The 27,278-nt window shown below is 33.8% G+C and overlaps 4 protein-coding genes across 4 annotated transcripts; 2 read left to right on the top strand and 2 right to left on the bottom strand.

Moving 5' to 3' along the window:
- The first annotated feature begins 1,979 nt into the window (after positions 1 to 1,979).
- On the top strand, positions 1,980 to 2,719 carry LOC130614516 (uncharacterized). The gene is made up of 2 exons (XM_057435944.1): positions 1,980 to 2,146; positions 2,435 to 2,719. The coding sequence occupies exons 1-2, from the start codon at positions 1,990 to 1,992 to the stop codon at positions 2,653 to 2,655; spliced, it is 378 nt and encodes a 125-aa protein (XP_057291927.1). The 5' UTR covers positions 1,980 to 1,989; the 3' UTR covers positions 2,656 to 2,719.
- Positions 2,720 to 3,501: 782 nt separating this feature from the next.
- Positions 3,502 to 5,029, bottom strand: LOC130614515 (uncharacterized). Its single transcript, XM_057435943.1, has 2 exons — positions 4,871 to 5,029; positions 3,502 to 4,564 (listed from the first exon to the last, which is right to left on the bottom strand). The coding sequence occupies exons 1-2, from the start codon at positions 5,019 to 5,021 to the stop codon at positions 3,528 to 3,530; spliced, it is 1,188 nt and encodes a 395-aa protein (XP_057291926.1). The 5' UTR covers positions 5,022 to 5,029; the 3' UTR covers positions 3,502 to 3,527.
- A 683-nt stretch (positions 5,030 to 5,712) lies between these two features.
- Positions 5,713 to 7,947, bottom strand: LOC130613602 (uncharacterized). The gene is made up of 3 exons (XM_057434922.1): positions 7,433 to 7,947; positions 6,446 to 6,801; positions 5,713 to 6,142 (listed from the first exon to the last, which is right to left on the bottom strand). Exons 1-3 carry the CDS (start codon positions 7,868 to 7,870, stop codon positions 5,713 to 5,715), a joined length of 1,224 nt encoding a protein of 407 aa, XP_057290905.1. The 5' UTR covers positions 7,871 to 7,947.
- A 12,728-nt stretch (positions 7,948 to 20,675) lies between these two features.
- On the top strand, positions 20,676 to 21,242 carry LOC130613600 (uncharacterized protein K02A2.6-like). The gene has a single exon (XM_057434921.1). The coding sequence runs from the start codon at positions 20,676 to 20,678 to the stop codon at positions 21,240 to 21,242; it is 567 nt and encodes a 188-aa protein (XP_057290904.1).
- Positions 21,243 to 27,278: the final 6,036 nt, after the last annotated feature.

Below are 27,278 nucleotides of genomic sequence, written 5' to 3'. Positions count from 1 at the left end.
AAACAACTTGTTTCCGTGAGATACGGCACGCGCATGATAAACCGAGGGTGAAATTAAATATTTAACACATTACGACCGCGAACGGCGCTGTAGCATATACGACAAACGAACCCCTGCTTTCTCGTTTGGCGGCTTCCTTTTTTTCTGGTAAATTTCTAACGCCACGTCATAAGAAAGTGACCCGTAATTTACGTGTCGTGTACTGACATACACAAGCTTATAAGCATATAAGAATTTTTTAAAACATAAACATTTAAACTCGTGTATAAAGTAGGTAAATATGATACTTGATGTACTAACCAGTGCCGTAGAATGTATATTAAGTGAGGCACTAAAAAGTAATCTGTGTTGCGCTTTTTTGGCATTGTCTTTTCAATGAAGAAAGGTCTCACAAATTTGTCATATCACAAATTTTATTCATATTCACCTATATACTTAAGGATAGACTTAAGGAATGATTTTGTATTAGCTATACTTTCGGTTTCAGAATTTGAGCAATTTAAATGAGGCTGATAAGGGTTTTGTAACAAAATTTTTAAATCTGGACCACTTAAGAACAAACAAGTAAAGTTTTTTTAACAAATTAATTCTTTTAAAGCCAATTTACCACACTGTGAAAACATCAAAGGTCCTATTATTATATTTTAGGCCAGCGATTGATTATGCTCCACCACACATATCGTGCCCAAGTACAAATAACATTTTTAAAATTAATACCCTCTTTTTTTACAATTTCTAACATGTTGTTAACAAAATCACCAAACTGGAAAATAATTGCCATTGAATATGTCGTTTATAAATATGTGGTTAAGTAAAGCTGTCCCAGGATGTCACGTTAGCTGGGTACCTCATGAATTTTAATGGAGACAAACTTTAAACAATCAAGCTGAGCCAAATAGAGTCAATAGTAGAGTTAATAGAGTCAAGTCAGTAATATTCTGACAATTTTTCTTTTATTGACAAAAAAGTTTCTTTTACGCTGTCTTTTTTTTGCCCGGCATTTCTAAATCTTGCTTTTAAGGCGTGCGCCGAATTTGCATCTCATTATTTTTGGAATTTCATCTGGGCATTTTTGTATCACGTGACCTGTTCCAGGGTCATTGTTGGCCACTCCATAATAATGGCTCAGGGGCCACAAGACCCTGGGGACAAGGTTGCGCATCACAGATGATTTCAGAAGAAACAAAAGAGTATAATCTCCTCCTTTATGTCTACATTCATGGTTAAAAGCTGTAAGAGTCAACATTTTGTTGATACTGCATTTTTGCATGCATATATCGCGGAACGAAAACGGGTATGGACATGGGTCAATTAAATATTTTTAGATGTGAGAAATGATTGGAGGTTACTCCGCGCACTAATACGCTCTCACTTTATGCAATTAGCTGGACGTTTTCCAAGTTTCGTGTACAGAAGACGAAAGGTGGCAATCAAAAATAAAATATTATTCTTTTTAACACACCATGAAACCCGTGTTCATTGATTTTTCATGTTTCTTATAAAGTTACATTTATAATATTTTCAAACAAAAAAATGTGAAGTTTATTTGTTAATTTTTGTTAATTTATTGCATTGCTTGTTTATCTTCAGTCATTTTATTTTTAAGAAATAATATATTAATACAATATAAATTATTTTGTCTATCTATACCGAAAAATATTACCCGAGGTCAAAATTATAGACTAAAGGCTGAAATACACGGTCAGTTTAAAATGATCATTTTAAAATGATCATTTTAAACTGACCGTGTTTTCACAAAAAATGACGAAAAACACCAGTCATTTTAAATGATCATTTTAAAATGATCATTTAAACATGTTTGAAGTTTATCATTTTAAAATGATGAACTTCTGCATAGAAATTGCTAGACGGAATTGTTTTACTATGACGCCATTGAGTTTTTTGAGTATATTTCAGTTATTCTGTATAAACAGAAGGAGTATAGAAGATAGTAAACATTTTTAATATATTACAAGAATAATATTCAAGATGGGAACTAAAGCGCAGAAAACGGAATCAACTGAGAATTTTATAAGTGCATGGAGAGAAGAAGAAAGTCTGTGGAACGTAACTTTGACAGTTTATAAAAACAAAGATGCAAAGGCTAAAAGTACTAGAATTTTGATGGGAAAATGCACCATGGAAGGTTTGTACTTTTACATTCTCGATACAAAAGCATATCAAAATAACCTTATTTATATCATTATATATTCGTGGATTGAATACCATAATGAATGTTATTTTGTTATTAAAAACTTAAGAATTATACTGTATTATTTATAGAAACAAAAAACTTTTATTAGCAACTTTATGTAACTTTTATTAGTATTTTTAGTAGTAAATTGTTGCAATTTTTATTGACTCTGATTTGCATGTATATATATGCGTATTTATAAAGCTAACAATAATAAAACATACATATTTTATTATTTAGAGGGTGATGTGAAAAGAAAGATAAATACTCTACGAAGTTATTATTCAAAAGAACTCCAAAAATCAATACCAAAAAGTGGAGCGGGTAGAGATGAAATTTACGAGTCAAAGTGGCCTTATTTTCAATGTATGGCATTTTTACTGGACACAATCATTCCAAGAAAAACAACATCCTCTCTGGCAAGTGTATTTTTATTTGCTTTTTATAATATACTTATCTAAATGAAATTGTCTTGCCATGGGACTGTTCCAACTGTATTAAAGTAGTCACAGAATTAATCTCGTACAGCTTTAGCGTCAGGTTTATAGTTATTGGTTCCAGTAACTCTTATTGAACGCAAAGCTTCACTTGATTCAGACCTCCACTCTCCATTATTCACTCTTCCATTTTCAATATCCTCAACATCAAGACTTCCAGGAGGGGTGTAACCTGACGGAGTTTTTTCCCGTAAAAAATTATGCAACACACAACTTGCTAAAGTAATCTTCTGGACGTTTTCTGGTGAAAGAAGTATAGGAGATAAAAAGATTCTAAAACGATTAGCCAATATACCAATTGCATTCTCTACAATCCGCCTTGCCCTGCTTAATCTATAATTAAAAATTCTTTGTTCTTTGGTCATGCCTCTGAATGGGTAAGGTTTCATAATGTTAAGCTTTAGTGGAAATGCATCATCAGCTACCATAACATACGGGAATTCATTCTCATCATCACTTAACGTTGCTGGTGGTGGCATTCCCACATGGTGACCACTCAAAAAAAACTTTCAAATTCCAGGACATTCCAGGACATTCCAGGACATTTTACCTTTTTCCCAGGACATTTTAAATTAAAATCCAGGACATTTCAGGACAAAATTGAAAAAAAATAAAAAATTCCAGAACATTCCAGGACAAAATTGAAAAAAAATAAAAAATTCCAGAACATTCCAGGACAACAAATAAAGTAAAGTCATGTATTTCTTTGAGCGCAAAACTAAAAGCTGTAACAACATAAGAATTCAATCTCTGAACTAAAATAAACACTAGCTAGCCAAACAAAAATTAACCCCAATAACAAAATAGCAACATAAGACTACAAAATACTTTTCCAATCAAACAATGGAATCCTTTCGAAGTATTAATGCTTGCTCCATCTGAACCAACTTGTCAAATTGTTCCTTCTTGGTGTTGGCTAACATTCGTAAATCGTTTGATCGTCCAAGGATTTGAAAGTCAGCATTTGTGTGTGCTTTCAATGCCAATTCATCAGCATCTTTAATGAGAGTGTTTATACTGGTTTGGAGGAATTGTTTTTTCCTTTGCACTTCTTCAATTTCAGTTGAAATAACCTTTCGTTTCAATGCTTTTCCAGAATCCACTTTTAACTTCTTCTTTTCATTATTAATTTCAACATAACGCGATCTTGCACACTTGACAGACTTAACTAATTCCCTTGTAATTGGAATGTTGTGTGCTCGCACTTCTTTTGCAATCATGTGATCGTGCAGAATTCTTAATGATTTCAGCGAACATTCTGACTGGTTCTCTTTAATGAATTCTTTATTTGCTTTGAAGCCTCGTTCAATAGCAGATTGTCCGTGACTCAGGCAGAATACGAGCTTAAAAATACTCCATAAAGACTCAAAACCTTTTGTTTTTAGAAACTGGGCAAAGAATGTATCTAGCCTTTGATCAAACTTTTCAAATGAGAGAAACTTTTCCTGGTGTTCAGGTACAACATCATCAATGAGCTTTGAGAACTGTTCTTTAGCATCTTCAGCAACTTTAGGGGTGACTTGCCCTAAAAAAGTTAGCTTTTCTAACATCTTGGAAAATCTTAACTTTAAAACTTCTCTTTCATCCCTAATGGCCAGCCTGTTGGGATTGATTGAACTGCAGCATCGAATGATCATGTGTTTCAGGGGGCATTTCTCTATCATGTGACTGGTCACACTGGATAAGAACAGAACAGTTTCTTGATGAAAGTTTCGAAAGGAACTTCCTTTAAAATCACCGCTTCTCCGAAATTGTGAGATGTGGAGTTGTGCACCCATACCAACATCAATCGTTTCAGAGGGCTTATGTATGTTCTTATCCGAGACATCGATCTTTAAAAGTTTCATTGTTGTATCAGCCTTTTTGATGGTATCTGAAGGTATCAATCAAAAAATCAAAAATGGTAAGGAAAGATCGGTGTTAAATAAATAATCAATTCTCAAGCAAAATAAGAAAAGTGTAATATATAAAGGATAAACAAACGGCATTTACCAGTCCAGTACAGTAACTTTTACACAAGTCAATGTAGTCATAAGTAGATGTAGATGTTGTTGTAGACGTACTGTAGATCTGTCTCGTTCTATCCTTTAAATAAATAGTATTAGTGAGTTGTCTTTCATAGTATCTGTCATTTATAGCTTCTGTTGTTGTATATTGTACCAGATCTTCGTGAACTTACCTGTTAGAATAAACATTTTCATAATTGAAGTAAGAAGATCCTTAAGGACATCACATAGGAATGGAACCATTGGTTGATCCGTTTGAAAGCCTCTCAGAAATTTGTTAAGCTTTGAAGCGATGAACTCTACCAACTTGAGTTTTGTAGGCATCAAGGGATCTTTAACTGCTTTTTGAAGAACTGCCAATGATTTCCCCTGTGGCTGTCTGGACTTTATAAGACCATCTAGATGTTTGATGAACTTCACAAATTCAGGCCATATGGTGTCTGCTCGATTTGCACAGTTTTCATTCTCACACCACCTGTGACCACAATAAGGCAGTGGATAAATATTTGTTTCTGTCAACTTTTCGTACAGATCCCTTCTGGCAGGTGATTCATCTAACAACTTTGACATAGCTTTCAGCACCTTTCCCATTTCCCAACCAGACTTCTTGATGCCATTTTTCAAGCTTCCATGTACAGTATGCAGGCCACATGTTCCGATATTCACTAGACCAGCTAGTTCATCAAGATCACGTTTTTCAGAAAATAAAGTAAGAAACTTTAGGTTGACATTTGGTCCATCTGAAGATATTTGCATAAGACTTTTTGGATTAAGAGATTTGGACCCATTCAAAAAAGTTTCGAGTATTTGCTCTGCATTTGCACCACCCATGAATTCAGAGTTCATGTACCTTGTTATGGAAATATCTTTCTCATTATCCCAATATCTGACCAAAACATCCATTTGTCCCTTTTGTAGTTTTTTGTTTAAACTTTCATCAAAGGATAACGAATATGTAGGTGATTTCTTGACTTCTTCCATCAAGACTTCTAAGAAATATGGAGCAAGACCATGGTTAATGAGATAGCCACATTTGGTTCTTCCGCAAGAAAATTTTTCTGCTATTTGGCTGGACCACCTTCATAGCCCAGCGGATTTCTGCAAATAATATTTGATCTCTCTCAAACATGGAATCTAAAGTACCTTGACAGGGTTTAGTTGAGGAACTTGCTTTATCAGAGGATGTTGGCTCAGAAGAGGATGTTGGCTCAGAAGAGTACGTTAGCTTGGAAGAATCTGTTACATTTTGGTTACCGGTAACAAAAGGGAGAACAGAAGAATTAACAGGTTCTCTTTCAGTGTGTTTTTTACTTTTTTTATGACTTTTGATAGCTGCTTCGCCCATATTTGTGACGCAAATATCTTTCGAGCAGTATTTACATCTTCCAAAGCCTTCATTTTTTTGGAAAGCCAGGTCTTGTAATTCGGATCTTTTAGCCAGTCGTCTAAAAATTTTGATTTTCTTGGCATTATTATATCATTAGTAATCTCTTTTAGTCTAGTTCTAAACAGAAATAAAAAGTAAACTATAAGAAACTTAATTGTTAGGTAAGGTCAAGTGAAACATAACATAGATATACCATGGGAAATAAATACTAAACCAATGATAAAACTAGAAATCAAGCAAGAAAGCCTAAAAAAAAGAATTTAATTATCCTTAAAAATTAAATATGCAGCCTTCAAACTAAATTCCAGGACATTCCAGGACAATCTCTAAAAAAGAAGGAAAGTCCAGGACATTCCAGGACATTCCAGGACAAAAACTAAATTCCAGGACATTCCAGGAAATTCCAGGACAGTGGTCACAATGTCCCAATTGATTACCTTCCAAGGCTTTTGAAAGTGAACTATTTCGGTATACACCTCCGTCGCTTATTCTTCCGTTACAATCAACGTCAACATAAATGAATTTGTAATTGGCATCTACCAAAGCTAAAAGCACAATACTGAAAGTGCTTTTATAATTGAAATAGTACGATCCGCTATTTCGAGGTTGCTTTATGACAACATGTTTGCCATCAATAGAACCAATACAATTCGGGAAGTTCCAACGCTCTTCATACTCTTTAGCAATTGTTTTCCATTCCTCTTCTGTTGATGGTGTCTAAAATAAAAATATTTTTAGGAAAACGGTGAATACAACTCTAACGAGGAAGACGATTGTGAAGGATTCTTTGCTGACTACAGAGAAGACGAAACCAAAAGGATAGAACTAGACAATAATGTTCCCCGGTCAACCAAACAGCCGTTGAATAAAAAACGGAAGGTTGATAATAGCAAAGCGAAAGAAGACGTAATGCTTAATGAAGCTATGGCCGTATTGTCATCCAAAAAGGACAAAGTCAATCACGTTGATGTTCTTTTTGGACAAAACATTGGGTTGAGTCTTCAAGAAATTCCTGATAAACGGGTAAAGGAATATGCTAAAGTAAAAATACAGGAATTAATCTTCCAAGCACAGTTCGGGCTACTACCTTTGCCATTTCAACTGAGTACAACTACTCCTCCCGTAGTACAAAGACAGTCAACTCCACAGAACTTGCAAGGATCGTATTATTCCAGCATGATGACATCCCCACACTCACCTGTAGTGTTACAGATACCACCCCATAATGAGCAAGATATACACAGTTATACTCAGTCTTTTGCATCACCAAACGCTGGCAGTAATTAAAACTCCAGTCATAACGGAATCAATACATTATATTTTAAATATTTTGTTAAATAAATATTACCTTTATATATCTGTCTTTTAAGTTCATGTAGATAGCATCGCATACTTCTGGGATAATTCGAGATAACGTACTTCTATGTATACGGAATATATGTTGCAAGTCTGCATAGTTAGCACCTGTTGATAAGAAACGAAGTGTTGCTGCTAAGTTAATTTTTGCTGAAATTGGCTCGCGCATGTTTGTAGTTTCTTTTTGTATATCAACACCTACTAAATTTAAAAGTTCATCAAAATTTTCAGGTGCCATTCTTAAAAACTTTTTATATTCGAACACTTCTTCCACACGCAATTCTCGTAAAAGAGTATTATATACCCCAAGTTCTGTTCTTCTACCGAGCCATGGCTTCACCCAAGTAGATCTATTTCTTCTGCGTTTTTTTCTTTTTGAAAGAATGGCAATTATAACAACTGCTGCAGCACATTCCTCTTCAGAGTCCATAGTGTAAACAACTTTTATTTACAAATTCTATCATTTTAAAATGACTCGTGTATTCAGGTGTTCCATCATTTTAAAATGACGAAAAACACCAGTCATTTTAAAATGATCATTTTAAACTGACCGTGTATTTCAGCCTTGAGTTTGCAAGGTCGATACGCTGATCGAGGGTAATATTTTTTGAAACAGATAGATAAAACACCTCATATCGCATTTACTAACTGATAGATATTTTATTGTGTTTGTAGAAACCAGGATAAGGTTTTAAAATCAGCTTTTGCTAAAGAAAAAGAACTTTTCCATAAACTTTCTTAATCAGCGTTTCAGGCATGAAATTTTGTGTACCGACTGGTCATTGCTGAATTCATCAAAATTCAAATAACGGGTCTTTACCATTGTTATTCTGCCTAATTAGATTTTTAGCGCTCTGCTATTAGAAAATACAGCTTCTATTTGATTTGCAAAACAAGGTTATGTAAAATACACAAAAATTGCCTTTTTTCTTGGGCAGGCTTTGTGTTGCAGAACTGAATATATTTATATACAAAAGTAGCTGCAACTCAGTTTTGAATTTGTAGCAAAATCAAATTTGCTTTTTCAGGTAACTTATATTCTTCACTTCTTCATTCTTAGTTTTACGTTAAAGATAAAGAATCAGTTTAAATACGGGCTGGATTGCATTTAGCCTTATCAACATGCAGGTATCCTGTGGTATATTTTTAGATTAGTGTAGTCTGGTGTTATTCTACCTACCGAAACGCGCGCGTGTCCATTGTCTTCAATGTAATATCAAAACATTATGTTGCACGAAAAATCGTGTTTATAGAGTAGTAAAGGTCTAACTCTTTTTTTCAGAGAGACTTTAATGTGAAAATCAACTTCGCTACTTTTAAAAGCAATTGTATTAAAAAAGTTTCCATCTATTAAAAATTGTCAGTTTTCCCTTTATACTAATTAAATAACCTATGGACTTAATACCAAGAAAATGCTTTGTTCCAGAAATTTTAACGTCATGAAAAATGACATCACATTAGCAAAAAAGTTTTTTATTTGGTCTGTATTTTATTCCAAAAATTCGTGCTACGGAAACGAAACGCAGGCTATAGACTAGTCTGTCTTATTAAAGAAGAGGCAACTTACTCTTCTCATGGCTGCTAAAAAACGCAGTTCATGACTCCGTGTTCATTTTGAAAAACAGATCATTCCGATTGGCTTTTTGGTCTGCTCCATAACACAGTCCTTACTTCTATTCAATTTTACATGTAACACAGTTATCATAACAAGAAAAAAGTCCTGAACAAAGACTACAGGGACGAACACAGACTACAGGGGCAAAGCAAAACACGCGCGTACTGCTGGGGATGTAGGGTGCGCAATTACCGACTTACCTATTTTTGCAGTGAAGATTTCTTAAGTCATTCAGTTACCACAGTTGTGTAAAACAGTGGATGTGTTTGTCAAATTAGATTGAAACCTTTAAAATACAGAATTAAAAACAAAATACTACTTTTTTAATCGAGACTTATTAAGCTAGTAACATTTTTTATATATATATTTAAGACTTCGAGGATTAAATTAACAACAAGGAATCTTAGAAGCAGGGGCGGATTTAGGATTTTTATCGAGTGGTCCGCTTTACGTCAATTTGGCGCGGCTTGATCCAAAACAGTTGGGGCCCTTGGGAAAATTTCGCATTTCTAAGGCTTTGGGGGCACTCAGATAAGCCAAAAAAGACACTAATGTAGTTAATATTGATTGTTGTATGTGTAAATATTGATGCATCGTTTTGAAATGTAGTTCATAACAATTTTGAATAGTTATAAATAAAACAATGAACTTCGCATTATGATCTAAGAACGTAAAAAGTGCATTATGTAATTGTCCTACATGAATGTATGACTTTATAGGCACTCTTAGTACGCTTTTGGTGATTTCTCTAGTTTCACACAATGACACTGAAGTATGAATGATAAAAGTACAGATTGCTACTGAATTAGAAATTTCAAAGTACAGATGAAACATGTAAAAATATGATACATTTATATATTTTCCAGAAAAATTCAAAAGAAATATAACTTTGATTGTATGTGGATCTTAACAACAAAATACAACAGCAAATACATTGTAAAAAAACACCTATAACTCACATCCCCACCAACCTATTATAAATAAACAATTATAAGTTAAATACACAACACTACATGTCTAAATACATAAATACAGGTCATTTCATGGTTGAATTCTTAGAAATCACATGCTCTTTGGCTGCATGGTATATGTTATGTATAAGAATTGAATTCTTAGAAAATGAAAAAAAAATAAAATCTAATTCCTAGAAAGGACATATTAGTGCAATAATAAACCAATCTAGGTAGAAAAATAAAATGAAACAATTACTTACCTTTTAATTTTCTGCTTTTTGCATGGTGGTGGTTCTTTTGCATCAACAGGCAATTACAATCCGCTGTTACTATCTTTGGTTGAACTTTGGATGTACAATGGCACAAAGTGATTAGCACTGAAACTACTTCCAACTTCACAAAGGTCCCCTATTCTTGACCACATTATCAACAAAGTGCATAATCTTTCCATACTAGAATCGCGTGGAGTTATATTGCCATTGTAAACACTAACATTTGTGGTATTTGATGTGATAGGATACACAGATTTCATTTTACGTTTCACAACGTATGATAATGACAACATAGTCATCATGGGGCCCCAATGACGGTTTAAGCTAGCTTCTTTTTTGACACAATCAACCATGGTGGTAGCATCTCTTGAAAGATCTTCACTGGCTGCACAAGATGTTGTCATACAAATGCATAATATCTGTGCCGATTAGGATTATTTTATATTTTGTCAAAAATGTACAGTTGTTTAGCATAGAAATCTGCATACAATATCAACTCTGTCGTCACAGATGCTCTTAGTTAATGACATATGTTTTCATCTCCAGTGAGAAGTATTGAACATGAATTTTAAAGGAAATTTCCATTTGCAGTGGACCTCAAGAGGATTATGCCACCACCAGAACTTTCTTCTCCCGGCAGATTATAAGGCATGTATGGAACGGGAACACGATCAATCTAGATGTAAACAGATTTATCAGTGGGGGGGAGGGGGGGGGGGGGGGGTTGGGGGAGTGAACCATAACAAAGTTAAGTTACAAGTGACAAGTACCTTGAATCCATCCTAAAACTCAGAAAAAACAGAGAGCAGAATTTAAAAATGAAATGCTTACAAACCAGAAAACAAAAGTCGAATATGGCATCAAAAACAAAAGCAATTATAAAATTTAATTAGGATTCCTGAAATATAATTAGCTAGATATCAAAAGCTGTCAAAATTAAGTAGGGAAGAGAGAGCGCACAAACAAAGCTAAATATTTATATTTCATCTCGGCTGTTTCATTCGCAACATCGTCGGCCGTACATTTCAAATTTTGGCACCAGACGAAAATTTCCTCAGCAAGACCTTAGCATATAAATCCAAAATTTGGCACCAGGCGACCAGTGCCAGCGACACCTTCGAGAGCCGGCTGGTGCCAAATTACATTTTGCCGGCAAGACAGCGAGGTGCTTAGAACGTTCTCAAATTTCATTAGCTTATGAGTTATGGCCCACGCAAAAGAAACGTTCCACAAGAGCAGGAAATGTGTAAAAGAATAGCTTGAATGCTGTTTTGCGACACAAACAGCGAGTTTTAAACACGGAACAACAAACGACGTGGAATATTTGTTATAAAAACGCACCGAGTAATGCGTATACCGCTCACCACACTGCTCCTTTAAAGATATATTTAATGAAAGATATTTGGTCTCTTTGTCCATAAAGAGGTCACTTTGGAAATTTTAAATGGTGCCATGGCACCATTGCTAGATCCACCCCGAAGAAGTTAAGTAGTTATGGAAAAACTGAAAAAATTGCTAATGCTAACCAATTATAAAAACAATTGAAAAAAATCAAAACAAACAGCTTATATAAAATAAATTTCGGTACACTATTGCAAAAAGACCTTGAAAGCAAAGAAATCTTTTAACATCAAGAGCATTTAAAACTACATTCACAATTAGCACAGTAAGTATCATGTATTTTCAAACCATAGCTAAATTTCATTATTCATAACAGCATCTGGCGTGAGTGAACAAAAACAAAAAATCGCACTTCTGCTTCACCTTGGTGGTAGAGACTTACGAGAAGTCTACAAAACAGTAAAACAAGAAAACGACTCGTACAATGAAGTCAAAGAAAAATTAACGACGTATTTTATTCCGAAGAAAAATATAACATACGAACGATTCGTATTTAAAAGTGCAACAGAAGAGGTAAGTGAGTCTTGCTCTTCGTACATAACAAGGCTTAAGACTCTCGCAGACACATGCTCATTCAATGATCACTCCGAAAACGAAATACGCGACCATTTTATTTTTACATGTCGATCAAAAAGTTTAAATTACTTCAAGAAGAAAATCTTACGTTAGAAAAACTATTAGAAATTAGTCGGAATCTAGAAATATCGCAGAAAGAAGCAGCCGAAATTGCTACAACAAAGTCGTCGTCAAGTTCAACTGAAGACGAACAAGTGAACAAAGTTCAATGTAGTAACGAACATTATAAACCCCAGCAAAAATGACACGACGATAGAGATCGTAGTAACCATAGCAACAAGTATTGTTATAAATGTGGAGAACACTTTACACCGAATCATCAAAAGACGTGTTATGCTATTGGTAAGAAATGTTATAATTGTGGTAAATCGAATCATTTATCAAAAGTTTGCAGAAATAAATCAACCAAATATGATGGTAAAAATCGACGTATTCGAAAAGTCGAAGAAGAAACCGACAGTGATAATTCTGAAGATGACCTAGGTCAAGCATTTGCTGTTTTATTTTCTGTCAATCATAATTATGAAGAAGCATCGAAGCGTAAGAAACACACGGAGGAAGTAACTATTCCGCAGCAATATAAATGGAACATTATGTAATGAAGGGTTGCATTGATTGGTTGATGCTAGCACCATAAATGGCACCTTGGCTGCGGTAAGTGGTGGAGACCCGAACGCGTACAGTCGGGCAACAACAGACTTTCTTGTATTTTAAATGGTAGCTTTTTGCTATTGATGATCTTTAATTAATTTTTTTAGTTAAATAAATCTAATCAGAAAGCTAGCTGAATTAGACACTTATTAGGGTTGAAAAACAGGTTGGCCCTGATTGACAAAAGCTAGCTAGCTAACTGACTGTCCTGCTGGGGCAAGCTAGACCTAAAGAGAGAGAGAGAGAGACAGAGAGAGGAGAGAGGGAGAACCTAGCTTAGGTAGCTAAATAAATGTTGATGAAAAATGTTTGCCAAGAAAACTGAAGTATCAGGGGCATTACTTTCTGTGTCAACTGATTGTCCTTTTTAAAATTGAAATTTGTATTAGCGTGTATTAGCTATATGAAATACCTAAATATAGCTAGGTACCTAAATATAGATATAGCTAATATAGCTAAATACCTAAATATAGCCATTTAAGTCATTTAATAGACCACTTTCCGTGTGACGTAGTTATTTCGATTTCATTTTGAGAACAATAGGCATGCGTGAGCTTTTGTGTAGGTAAAAAAGCAGGTTTCACGAAGGGAAAATGGCAATTAAAGAAAGAATAAAGATTTTTTGAGTAGCATAAAATAAATTATTACTTACAACAGAAACTGAAACTAGCTAAATTTAATATATTCAAGTAATTTTTCTTAACAACTTTTATTAATTTTAAGCAAATATTTTTTTTTTAAATGGATTTCTGTGATTACTGTGGTCTGTTGTGTATATTTTCTACCTACAGAAATGTTTGCGCATGTGCAAAAATATCAATGTATGAGATGAATGTATTCCTAAGGGAATTCAGCCGGTCTGGCCAACGTTTAAAGAAGCCTTTCCACACATAATGTGTGCATATACTATTCCAATTCGAAACCTGTTGCTGAGCCTGTTTGCAAACACGAAAGAATCTCTTGATCTAAAACTGTGTAAGCCTTTTACTTTTCAACCTGTACTACCCAAACAGAGTACATCTTATCTTCTAACAGAAAATGAATTTGAAGAAATCTGTTACTTTACCTTATTTCACCTTCAGTTCTCATCCCTGTTTTTTTAATAAGAATGGTGTTTTTTGTTTCAACATAAAATATTCTAAACTTAGGCAAAAATGATCATGATATATTCATAGAAATGTAGCCTGGTGTAAGAATCACTCCTAAGGTGCTGTTTTTTAAGTAGACTAATTCAAGTGACAGACAAAAAACTAAAATTTATGGGAAAATGTCTTTAAATAAAATCTGAGGAGAGACATGTTATGTCAATAAAAGATGCAAGTAAATACTTTTTTGTTGATGCAAATAAAATTTCAATGCAGGCATGGATCTTAGTTTGTTTATACCTTTTTGTCTAATTTCATCTCGACTATCCTATAGACTATATTTTTATATTAAAAAAGGGTGTATAAACTTTTCGAAGAACAGGCAATAAAGGAAAAAGCAAGATTCTTTTTTTTTCTATTTTCAATACTTGGACATGTCCATACAACATGACAGGGATCATTACAAAAATTCCAAATTTGATCTTTCAGCTGTACTCTTCTGTGACCAATAAGTAGGTTTTTTTGTTGGTCCATTTACTCCATGTGATCTTTCTTTTTTACTGACTGTTTATATGGAAATGTTCATAACTTGTCTATAGCTATGCTTTAAAAAATTAAGAGGATGACTATATGTTTGTTTATCCCTGTAACAATAAATTGGATGTAAGAAGGGAAAGGGGTAAAGCACTTTCTTTTCTATATTAAAAAAAATTAATTGACAATAATTTTAATATTTTAAAATACAAAGAAATGCAAATATCGTAACAAATATCTGTGTATGGTATACAGTATAAAATCAGAATAGTGAAATAATAGTATAGAAATAGTCTGTGCAATAGTTTTTGAATGATTGATACATAGTCAATAGTTTGTACATGCAGTAGACTACTTTTAATATTGGTGTTACACATGAAAAAAGGACCATTTGTTTAGTATTATTTTGTGGTAACATCCTGCCATTCTCATCCCTTCCTGTTATGTCAATTTAGAGTGATGTTATATTTATTTCTAATGGTAAAAAATAATTATTTGAGGAAACTTTGTTAAAAAATATTTGTTAAACGTTTATATACCTATTTAAAAAATGGCAGATTGTCCTAGCTTTTTTAAAGTAATTTTACTTATTTTATTATAGATGGATGTAAAAATGTGTAAAAGAAATTACAAGGCTGCACCGCCATACCAAGTTGAACGTTTACATTCCAAAAAGGGCCTCTGAACAAGTTAAATTTTTTTATTTTGTTTGAATTTTGTATTGTATACTTAGTGATCATATTTACAATGTAAAGTTATATATATTTCTACATATTTAAAAAACACTGAACAAAATTCCATCAAAGTTGTTTTATATTGCATCTTCCAGTAAGTTTGAAAAAATACCCTGTATCTCTAAGAAATCTATACACATGCAATTTGCCACCCTTCAGAAAACGTATGGCTGTAACTTTTAATTTCAAAAAGCCATCCATACACATGGAAAAACCTTGCTTTTACGAATTGGCTTTTTAGCACAAAATTCCGAATTATAAAGAAATCTATATTCATTCATGATAATATGTTAGTAGGCTCCATTTGTGTTGTTTGGTTGAATTTTGGTCTGAAAAGTGATTTTGAGTAGAAAAGAGTCAGAATGAAAGGCGAGTCCGCGAATATTCTTCCTTCTATGAGATGAGTTTATGTTGTTTCGATGAATTTTGGTCTGAAAAGGGATTTTGAATAGAAAAGGTTCCGAATGAAAGGCGAGTCCGCGACAATTCTTCCTTCTGTGGGATGAGTTTATGATATTTCGTTAAATTTTGGTCTGAAAAGGGATTTTGAGTAAAAAAGGTTCCGAATGAAAGGCGAGTCCGCGACAATCCTTCCTTCTCTGCGCTCAATTTATGTTGTTTATTGGATTTTGGTCTGAAAAGGGATTTTGAGTAGAACAGATTCGGAATAAAAGGCGAGTCCGCGACAATTCTTCCTTATGTGCTCTCAGTTTATGTTGTTTCGATGAATTTTGGTCTCTGAAAAGGGATTTTGAATAGAAAAGGTTCCGAATGAAAGGCGAGTCCGCGACAATTCTTCCTTGTGTGCGCTCAGTTTAAGTCTCACACTGGGGTCCTGGAGAGGAGGTTGATCACGCTAAACAAATGATAATTTTAAAGTGATATATTTTGTGGTTTTGATTCCAAATATGAATCATAAACTGTGCAAAAAACATGAAATTAGTTTGGGACATATGTTTTGCAGAAGACTTGATACATTGTAGGTATGAATTAAACTGCTCACATATGGATGTGTTTACAGAGGTTAAACCAGGAAAGGATTTGCTGTTGTAAACAGACGAACAGCCGTGACTGTAACCGTGAAAGACATCGTGGAAAAAACGAGAATTTCTAAAGTACCCAGCTTCCCTATTCAAGCAGTACTTGGTGTATTGGTGATCGTCCGCTACCAATAAAACATTCTTCTTTCTTTACACCACTGGATTTATTTGCTTCCCATCTGTGGAAGTTGGGAATAACAGATAACGTGAAAAACTGCTCTTCTAACGTTAAAGTAGTCTTTTTACCGAAATGCTGCACAATGTATTTAAAGGTGGAATATTTGTAGTTCTGTGATGGATTGATTAGATAGTCTTTAATTAGGTGATCCCATTTACTTACTTCTCCCAATCCCTCGACTTTGAAGAACCAAAATAATTAAATATATTTAAAGTGCATTACAGTGCCTTTGTTAGTTGGAAGTAAGAGTTACACATTCAGTAGAATAAGTGCTGCTTTAAAATATATCCTAATCTATTGACAATAATTTTAAACTGCTGACAAGATTTTGCATATAAAAAAGCATACACAAACCCCAAATTCTTTGGGTCTTTATTTTTGCATTTACTTGCATTCCTTCGGGAAAAAACAATATAACCAGGAGCATTTGACAAAAATCTTCTTTTTAAGACAGTGTGTCCAAGTGGTAAAGATTTATTCAGTGCTGATTGATTTCCTTGGGTTATCATTTTAAAGACATTGCTGTTCTTAGATGTCCCTTTACCTGAATTAGACAAATAAAAGGACACAATGTAAAAAAAATAAATAGTAAAATCAGAACATGAATTTATCAAAACTTTTTGAAACTGCCAATGGTTATTGTAATTAACATACTACGTTTATCAGTTGAACGAACCAAGGATTTCCATATTGCATTTGCTGTTTCTTTCACTATTCCACTAACAGTATTTTTGCTCATTCTGTAACTATCTGCAATAGTAGTTTGTGCGTCACCGGTAACGAGATAACGCATTGTAACGCAGAGCCTTTCACTAGCACTAATTGCTTCGGATTTTAATGATGACTTGGTGATTAACGGTCCTACGTATCCAAGTAACTCCTCCAATTTGGAGGGTGTCATCCTAAAGTGGCGAAAAAATAGCTCTCTATCAAATAATTTAAGATCCTGAACCAGGAGATGATATTCTCCTTTTATTTTTCTCTCCTTGTAGATTTGACGAACCCAGAATCTTCTTTTAGCTACGCGAGTATTTTTACGTTTCATCCGCCTTCGCAACAAAAGCAATAAAATAATTTGCCTTGCTGTAAGCGCCATATTTGTTTTGGTTGTAAACGATTTTAAATTTTACGCGCCAAGTGTTAACAGCATTCTTCCGTTCGCAGCGAATAGACTTTTTAAAAATCTCCCTATTCGAGCGACCACAGCGAATGACTGTGAACCAGCCTTTATATTCTTCACTTCAATGTAAAAGGCAAACTCGCACTCAAGGTCGTCAAATATATGAGGCTAACGCAAGAGCGGTTATTGCGTTTCGAGAAATTGGACGCGGCCACCATGGAATGCAAACTTTCGCACATTGTATGAACATGCATAGCATTGGAAATGCATCATTCCATAGCTTAAACAATGGAGAAATTTATCATGCTTATGATAAGGCTGCTAAAGCTAGCATGAAAAGAGCAGCAGATGAACTTCAAGGTGAAAACATTAATGGTCCAGCGAGAAAGCGAGTAAAAATTGACGACGCTTGGCAAAAACCGGGGCATGCCTCTCTAAACGGGGTTGTGACCGCTATTGTAGATGACAAAGTTGTAGATGTGAAAGCATTTTCGAAATATTGTCAAGGTTGTAGGATGTGGCAAAACAAAAAGGATACACCAGAATACAACCGGTGGAAAGCCGATCATGTGTGTCAAATAAACCATACCAAATCATCCGGTGCAATGGAGGCAGCTGGTGCAACAAATATGTTTAATCGTTCTGTGGAGAAAAATAATTTAATCTACTTAGAATATTTAGGAGATGGGGATACATCTTCTTTTAAAGAAGTTGTAGATCAGGATCCTTATCAAAATTACAACGTTCAACCAATAAAGCTTGAATGCGTTGGATATGTCCAAAAAAGACTTGGAACTCGACTGCGGAATATGGTGAAGTCGCACAAAGGGACAAAAAATCCCATTTCTGGTAGAGGGAAACTAACAGAAAATGTTATTAACTCCAAGCAAAACTATTATGGCATGGACATAAGAAGTAATTCTGATAACCTTTATGCCATGAAAAAAGCTGTAGGTGCAATACTTTGGCATTGTAATTTTTTTACTGACCCAGCCAAGCGACATGCAATGTGCCCGAGAACTGAAAACACATGGTGTAAGTGGCAACTTGACCAAATAAATGGAACAAATACATATAAATCTAAAATATCTATTCCATTTGCAATACACACCATCATAAGACCTATATTCAATGACTTGTCTTCAGATGATTTATTGAAAAGGTGTCTACATGGTCAAACGCAAAACACAAAAAAAGCTTTCAATTCTATAATTTGGACTCGATGTCCCAAAAATATTTTTGTTAGTCGTTCTACCTTTGAAATTGGTATCAATTCTGCTGTTATACACTACAATGATGGTCGTGGTGGATTAAAAGCAGTGTATAGAGAATTTGGTATTGCTGGCAAAGTTACCTTTGAAAAATTGATGAACCAAGACCGCAAACGTGTTCAACAAATGAAGAGGAAGTCCACGGAAAGAGTAAAAAAACAAAGAAAAAGACTAAGAACCATTAAAAAGGGATACTTAGATAAAGAGAAAGAAACTGAACAAGTTGATTCTTATGTTGCAGGAGGATTTTAATGGCTAATTTTAAATATTCATGTTATATTTATGTATTTGAAAACTTTGAACGTGATTTTCTCTAATTGGCACTTTTGCATAAGTTGCGTAATTTCAAAACATGATATTTCCAGTTTAACTGAAGATGATGGAATGGAATTTTCAGGATGTGTTGATAATAAATGTATAATTCATTTGTCATAGGATTTTTTAATCTAAGGTTTTTGTTATGGAGTTATCGAGGCGAACATGTAGAAAAAATGGTCTGGAAATAGACATTTTACATATATTCAGATAATTTTTGAATAAGTGAGACTATTAAAAAAATCCTATGACAAATGAATTTTATAACTGTTATTAATGTGTAGTCAAAGTTTGAAGATCTTAGCTTATGTATTTTTGAAGATATTATGTTTTAAAATACGGACATTTTTTGACATATATACCGTGGTAATTTGGATAATCGAGGCAATCCAAAAAAAAAAAAAAAAAAAAAAAAAAAATCTTAATTTTGAAAGATTTTTAATCAAATTTTGTAAAAATGATAACCTGTATTGGTCTAGAAATGAAGATAGCTTTTTTCTAGAAGCACCACCTTAAACGTTTGAAAGCTCATGGGTTAATTGGTAAAAGTACTATATCATTTTTTGGTATTATTTTATCATCAAGTGGTATCCGTCCAGACCCAGAAAAAGTCCAGTGCTTATCAAATGCAAATGCACCAACAAACGTAAGTGAGTTAAAATCATTTTTAGGACTCTGTACTTACATGAGCCGCTTTATTCAGAACTTTTCCGAGAAAACTACCCCTCTTCGCGAATTGGTAAAGAAAGATGTAAAATTTACATGGACAGATCGCTATGAACAGGCATTTCAAATGGTAAAATCTGAGCTAACTTCTAATACCGTTGTATCCTTTTTCGATCCCCGTAAACCGATAACATTGTGGGTCGATGCTAGCAATTATGCTATTGGTGGTATTCTTTTACAACCGGATGACGAAGGAAATCCAAAGCCTGCCTGTTACACCTCTCGTGCATTATCTCAAACTGAACAAAAATATTCAGTTCCTAAAAAAGAAAGTTTAGCCGTAGTCCACGCTGTTTCAAAATGGCATGTTTATTTATATCATGCAGAATTTACAGTTATAGTTTATCATAATCCGTTAAAGCTTATTTTAACATCACGTACTAGAGCTACGCCGCGAATCGAAAGATGGCAGATGAAACTTTAAAGTTACCGATTTGATATTATTTATAAACAAGGTGCGAAAAATATTGCTGATTACATTAGTAGATTACGTAACAATGCTCCAACTGGCGAAAACATTACAAATGAATATGTAAATTTTATTACAAATAATTCCGTACCACAATCTATGTCGTTAAATGAAATACGCACAGCCTCAGAAAATGAGGACGAAATTCAAGAAATATGTAAAGCACTTACATCCGACAATTGTTCCTCGTTACAAAAATATGAAGTTTATAAAGAAGAATTTTGTGAAGTTAATGGTATTATATTACGTAGAAATCGTTTATTTATTCCGAAATCATGGAAATAGCACATCGTTCATGTCTTGGTATAGTAAAATTAAAAAGTTTGCTACGTTGCAAAGTTTATTGGTACCACATGGACAGAGACATCGAAAATCTCATTCAACATGTCCATCATGTCAAAAGATAGGGAGACACAACAAACCAACACCTGTACAAATGACCGAATTATCGACATCACCATGGTCACACATTGCAGCCGATTTTCTAGTAATTACAGATTTATTTTCGAAGTTCCCGATTGTTGAAGTTATGAAATCTACGACGTTCAATATTGTATCTACTCGCCTTGATAATCTCTTTTCAATTCTTGGTTATCCCGAAATGATAAAAACGGATAATGGACCCCCTTGGGACAGTCATGAAATTGATCTATTTTTTAAATCACGTGGTATTGTACATGACAGTTTAATTCCTTATTGGCCCAGAAGCAGCGGGCAAGCTGAGCGTTTTATGCCAAACTTGAGTAAATTAATCCGTCACTCATTCGACGCTGGTACCGACTGGAAAAATACCTTACGATCAATGCTCCTGAATTACAGAAACTGCGTTCATCCAGCAACTAACGAAAAACCTTCAACATAATTTTTTGGTCGTGAAATCAACACAGGAATACCGACAATGAACAACAAAACGTCACCACGATACTTACACTCACAAAGCAAACCGCTGACAAACATTGCCGTCCTGCAATCCCAATCAAAGTTAACAGCCAAGTCTTCATAAGAAGGGGTGTAAGAAATAACAAATTCCAAACAACATATTTACCAGATATATACACAGTAGTTACAGTCAATGGCACCCAAATAACAGTTAAAAATAACAGAACAAATATTGTTATCAAACGCCGTATTTCATTTGCAAAACTTCTTTATAACAAAACAAATGCAACAGATCAGAAACCCGACACAGTCAACGACGATAATATAACACGAAAACAATATCCACTGCGATCTAAGAAACAGTAAACATTAATCTAAAACGATGGGGAGATGTTATGTCGCAAATGCTCTACTCGGCATAATACACCAAGAACTTTATTGTATCGACTCTGACATATTTTATTAAGCACGTCTCTTTTCTCCTCTTTGCCAACCCACGCAACATAACAGTTTTTTGGAATGTTTTCGATGATGGCCTCACAGAAAAAGTGCTGACATTTACTGCTATCATTTTGGTCCTTTTATGATGTACTACAAGTGTGCGAAGTTTATTCATTTAGACAAGCCTATTAAAAGTTACTGAGGGGGCTTGAACTTAGGGTTGTTACAGCAATATATTTCATAAATAGTACAGAATAGTGACACAACGGGCCGATGGAAAGCAGAATATTTCAAATACAATTTTTTAAATTAGCAGAAAGTACTTTAAATGCACAGCAGAATATTTCAAACAGCATGTTTAAAAGTAAAACGTGGCGAAAAAAAGTTGTATTATAAAAAGCCATTAGTTATATAGTTTCGTAGGTAATAGTAAGGGGTTCAAATAACATGTTTTTCGTATTTGTAAAAAAATTCTATTATCTTAATTTGGATATATAAAGAATTTTTTTTGGCCTGAGTGGTGTTCTTTCCAGGAAAATTTTGTTTAAAAACATTAACAAACGCCTGAGGTATAGCGCTCTGGACATTTGCAAAATTTTGAAACTAGAAAATAAGTAGAAATGGACAGTGTTTCTACAATCTATACTAAAAACTACGCAGAAAAAAATCAATACTAAAATTTACGCTAAAATATATGAAAACACTGCCCGAAACGACGAAATTTAGGTACCTTTTCCACCTCCCAGAAACGGTAACGACTTATTAAAAAACGATATCTTCTGCGTCACAAATCTAAAATTTGAAAATTATACCTCCTTTCCGCCTAAAATGTCTCTTAAAATTTGGCAAAAAGTACAAAAAAATTTACAAGAGCGAGTTTTTACCTCATTTTTTACCGCTGTGATTTGAAAAAGTTTGCAGCACATTCAGAATATTTTTGTACCATTTATTCTGTGGTGTATTTGAAATCTGCTGCAGTGTTTTTGATATCTTCTGCAGTGTTTTTAATATCTTCTGCAGTGTATTTGAAATCTTCTGCAGTGTATTTTAAATCTCCTGAAGTGTATTTGAAATATTCTGCAGTGTATATGAAATATTCTGCAGTGTATTTAAAATATTCTGCAGAATATTTGAATTAGCAAGCAATTAATTTCCTAACTACTGAAATCACTTTATTTTATCACATTCTAGGCAATCGTCAAAAAAACGTTTATAAAATACAGAACATTTTTATAGGGATTAAACTAAAGATTTTAAAAAAAATGCAAAGAATATAATCCACTTTGCCTGTTACAGAAAGACAGACGGACACAGTCTCTGTATTATTATATAGACATTTTTGTGTATTTGAAATACTCTATTCTGTATTGACCCTATCCAGCCGTCATAATATAGTGTGAAAACAACCTGCAATTTATTGATAAACTATATTGTGGCAATAATATGCAGCAATATTTTCGCAATATGCTGCAAGGTCGATATGTTAATATTCTAAAGTTAATTGCTTCTTTTTTGCCTGTTTAGGTTTGGATAAGTTGAAGCCCAAGTTAACCATCGCGTGTTATGTTGGTTTTTGTCTACGTTGGTTTATGGTTATTTTTAATTTTATCAGCGCGTTAATGTAACTAAACCAAAAATCCATCTACATTTACACTTGGGGCAAAATGGATCGAAGCAAAACGGAACTTAGCAAGAAAATACTTGATTGGCTATGTACTAATATTGATTTTTTTATTTTTTCGTTCCTGTTTGCAAGAAGAATAAAAATGGAAAAATATTTCGACTTTTATAATCCAGAAATCACATTGTCCGTTCCGCTCCACTTTCGCTTTTAAATGGAAATTCACCTTGGAAATTAGCCAGTGTCAGAAGTGGACAAATTTTATAAGAAAGTTTAATTAAAGTTCGTATACTTCAAGTCAGTTTTGGTTTTCTCCGCTATTTCTTGTATTTATTATTTATGGTCTAAAGATTTGGAAAAAGAAAGTTTGAAAAATTTAGAGAGTGCGCGAATAATGTGTTGATGAGTGGCCTTTTGTGCAGTTGGAAAATACGTTAGGAGATGTCTACTCTAGGAATTTTACGATATATTTTATTGTACGAGATGGCTTTACGAAGTTTTAAAATCTTTTGTTTAAAATTTATTTTAAATTTCTTTTTTCAGTGTCCTTTATTCAAGTTATTATGCTGTGTAAAGTTTCTACATTAGATATTACTTACATCAAGCCAACGCAACGGAAGCCAACGCACGTTAAACGGCTACACCTTGGACTTCAGAAAAGCTCTGTTATTTTTCTCTTTCAACTGCGGCATATTGGTATGCGTCACTGCATAAAAGTCGCATTATTTAGTGAGAGAGCCTTCAGGTTCTCTGTTTGGATAACGTCAATTTTCATGCGGCGATAGAGTAATTTACTTAATGAAAATGAAAAATTATTACTTAGCAAAACTCAAACTTTGTATAAATTTACAATGTATCTCAGGGTGGTAGTGTTGACGAAAGCATGATTCTGTTTAAGGGTCGAAGCAGTCTATAACAATATAATCCAATGAAACCTATAAAAAGAGGTTTCAAATTTTGGCTATGCTGACATGGATGGTTATTTGTATCAACGTCAAGTTTACTAAGAAAAGCATCAAATTCAGACTGATGATTCAATGCCAAAGTATTTCGGTTTAGGTGCGTCTGTAGTGTACCAACTAACAAATTCTCTGAACGGTAAACATCATGAAGTTTATTGTGACAACTATTTCACCTCTGGATCCCTGATGGAATACCTATTGCAACATAAAGTGTATTGTCGTGGAACGTTTGGACAGGATATACTTGCTAAAGAACCTGAAAAGTGATAAAGTGCTTCTAAGACGTGACTTTGACCATCAGGTTTCTACTGGAGGATTGGTATTTTACAAATGGAAAGATAACAAATCTGTGACCATGTTATCAAATTTTAATGTAACAGAATCTGCAACTCCTTTGAGGACACAGAAAGATAAAACAAGAAATGATTTCAATTGCCCTGTTTCCATGAAAGACTACAACATTTTATGGGTGGTGTTGATAAGGCAGATCAATTGATATCTTCATATGGGTTGTCGAGAAAATCCAAAAAATGGTGGCATCGGATCTGGTCGTTGTGAGGTGTGTGCACAAGACAAGTAAGAAGCTTGGGCCACATATAAAATGTAGTGCTTGTGAAGCATACCTATGTTTGAATGATAAGAAGAATTGCTCTGCAAAATTACACGAATTATGAAACATTCAAGCGAAAAACATCTAATGATTTTACCATTTAAATTTTCAAAAAAGTTAAATTCAGAAATACCCGACGGACTAATTAGTCTCAAACTCATTTCCATGGCAACGATGATGCCTTAAAAATATTTTTTAGTTTTTCCATTCTACAAAATAAATATTGATAAAAATATTAACAGTGTTAATATTTTCCAAAGTTACCTTACATTGACAAAAAAGGGCTAAAAGGCTACGCAGGTTATTGGACACAAGAGGATGTTCCAAATGATGGTTTGATAACATGACAACATGCTGGACGAACATTTCAAAGATTAATTTAATTTGGAAGTTGGCAGTGTCGGATGGTAAAACGAAAGAGTACAACGAACATCGAACCCTCTTGATTTGTGAATGCACACAAAAACATGTATTTCTATTTATACATACAGTGCTGTTTTGAGATAGTAAAACCTTGTTTGCAGTTCTCCTTGAGAATTAATTTACAAATAGAGACTAGCGCAGATATTTAGTGATATTGAAAGATTTACCAATAAAAAATATATATGCATATAACATGGCATGAATCCTAAAAACTTTACATTTCGCTTTAATCTTCTTCAAATTCATACTTCAACAAAACTTGTTAAATATCAACTTTTGCGTGTCAATTGTTTTTGCCTGTGATATTTCTTAAAATTGGAACAATACTATTTGATCGGCGTCTACATCAACTTCTGTTTTATCATGTGCTTGAAACAGAAAATGGTCGGGATGGCTGGGGGTCTGTAATATGAAATCCGGATGGAAACCGGGAAGGTTTTTTTCTTTTAATTGACTTGCAGTGTTGTGTTTATATATATATATATATATATTATTGAATTAAAATTCATTGTTTATGTCACTCCGTAAAATTTACCTTGTCTGTAGTGCCACCATTTATCATTATGCCTTGTTTATTCAATTTCTTTGTCCAGTCCCGCGTCTCATTGTCTCGTTTGTCCCACTTGTGTTGTATCATTATGTTTCATCTTAGCTACAGGTATTGTTTAATTGTAAATTGTTACTTGATAGTGTCATTAGGGATTTCATGTCAATTACTTTATAATACATTTTTTTACACTTTTCGTTCATTCTGTCAAATCACAAACCTTAGTAGTCACAGGAAAACTTTGTACAAAAGTATCAATCAAATTTTATACATATCAACTTTCAAAAAAACGTTTGGGCGTAATTCATTTCAATTTTATCCCGTTTTATACATGGGCAATCTGGTACGAGTATTTATAAATATATTTCAATCTATTTGTCAAACGTTTGTTAAATTTCAAAAATAAATTTGTATATATTTTCTTTCAGTTTGAATAACTTAACTTGCCATATCATCGCAGTTTTAGAATTGTATTCCGAGCAACCCGACCTAAAAGACCCACATTCAAACAGAACCAATGTAATCGATGAGGAGGAGCAAAAGATTGGACTACAAAACATTATCTGACACTGGCGAAAATGTTACCAAATTGCTACTACAACAGACTCGCAGAATGATATCGAAAATCAAGCCTGTTGGTAGACAACTGGAAATTGGATGAGGATATGTCTAGAGAGGAAAATAGGTCTCTGTTAAAGGACCACTTAGCTGTTTAAAAATCTATGCCAGTAATCGTGTGAGTGATTTATATCCATCGAATGAAATATACGAAAAAGCTCTTTCGCAAGCACTATCACTACGTGCTAAAAAGAGACACAAGCATGGAGAACTTCAAAAACACTTTGGAGAAGATTATAAAGGAAAGTATGGAAAATTGTTCACTCTTCAATACAAATCAATCAGTGAATATATTAAAGCGATCAAGCAAAAGAAGAAAGAATTACAGGTGGAAGAAGAGAAAACCATCCGATTCTGAAAAGAAAGTTCAACATTGTTTCGTATCAATGAATCCGATCGACTTATTAATGAACTAAAGGAGAAATTCCGCATACCTGAAGAAGAAAATGACAAAGCAATCAAAAGGAGGTACCAACAAATACCGTTTTAAAACCGTGATTCGTATACCAGCCATTGCTATCAAATTTGTATTTAATGTGCGTAAAAGTATTATTAGTGATAGACAATCATAATTGCAATCAATAAAGAAACAACCGATTACCACAAAATTCACTCTGCTACTATTTGAAGACGACATTCGAAAAGCTAAGAAATATTTCTTCAGAAAAGCTGCTCTCATAAACCGGCACGAAAACAGTACGAGAAATTCAACAAGAAAAGGATGGCATCCTGTATTATACTGGGCGTATGTATCTTACCAACTAAAGAGATAACTATCGTTGGAAAGATGACAGAAG

Source organism: Hydractinia symbiolongicarpus, chromosome 11 (genome assembly GCF_029227915.1).
Source record: "Hydractinia symbiolongicarpus strain clone_291-10 chromosome 11, HSymV2.1, whole genome shotgun sequence".
NCBI lineage: Eukaryota > Metazoa > Cnidaria > Hydrozoa > Anthoathecata > Hydractiniidae > Hydractinia > Hydractinia symbiolongicarpus.
Note: the sequence above shows the minus strand (reverse complement) of the source record. Positions and strands in the feature narration are given on the sequence as shown.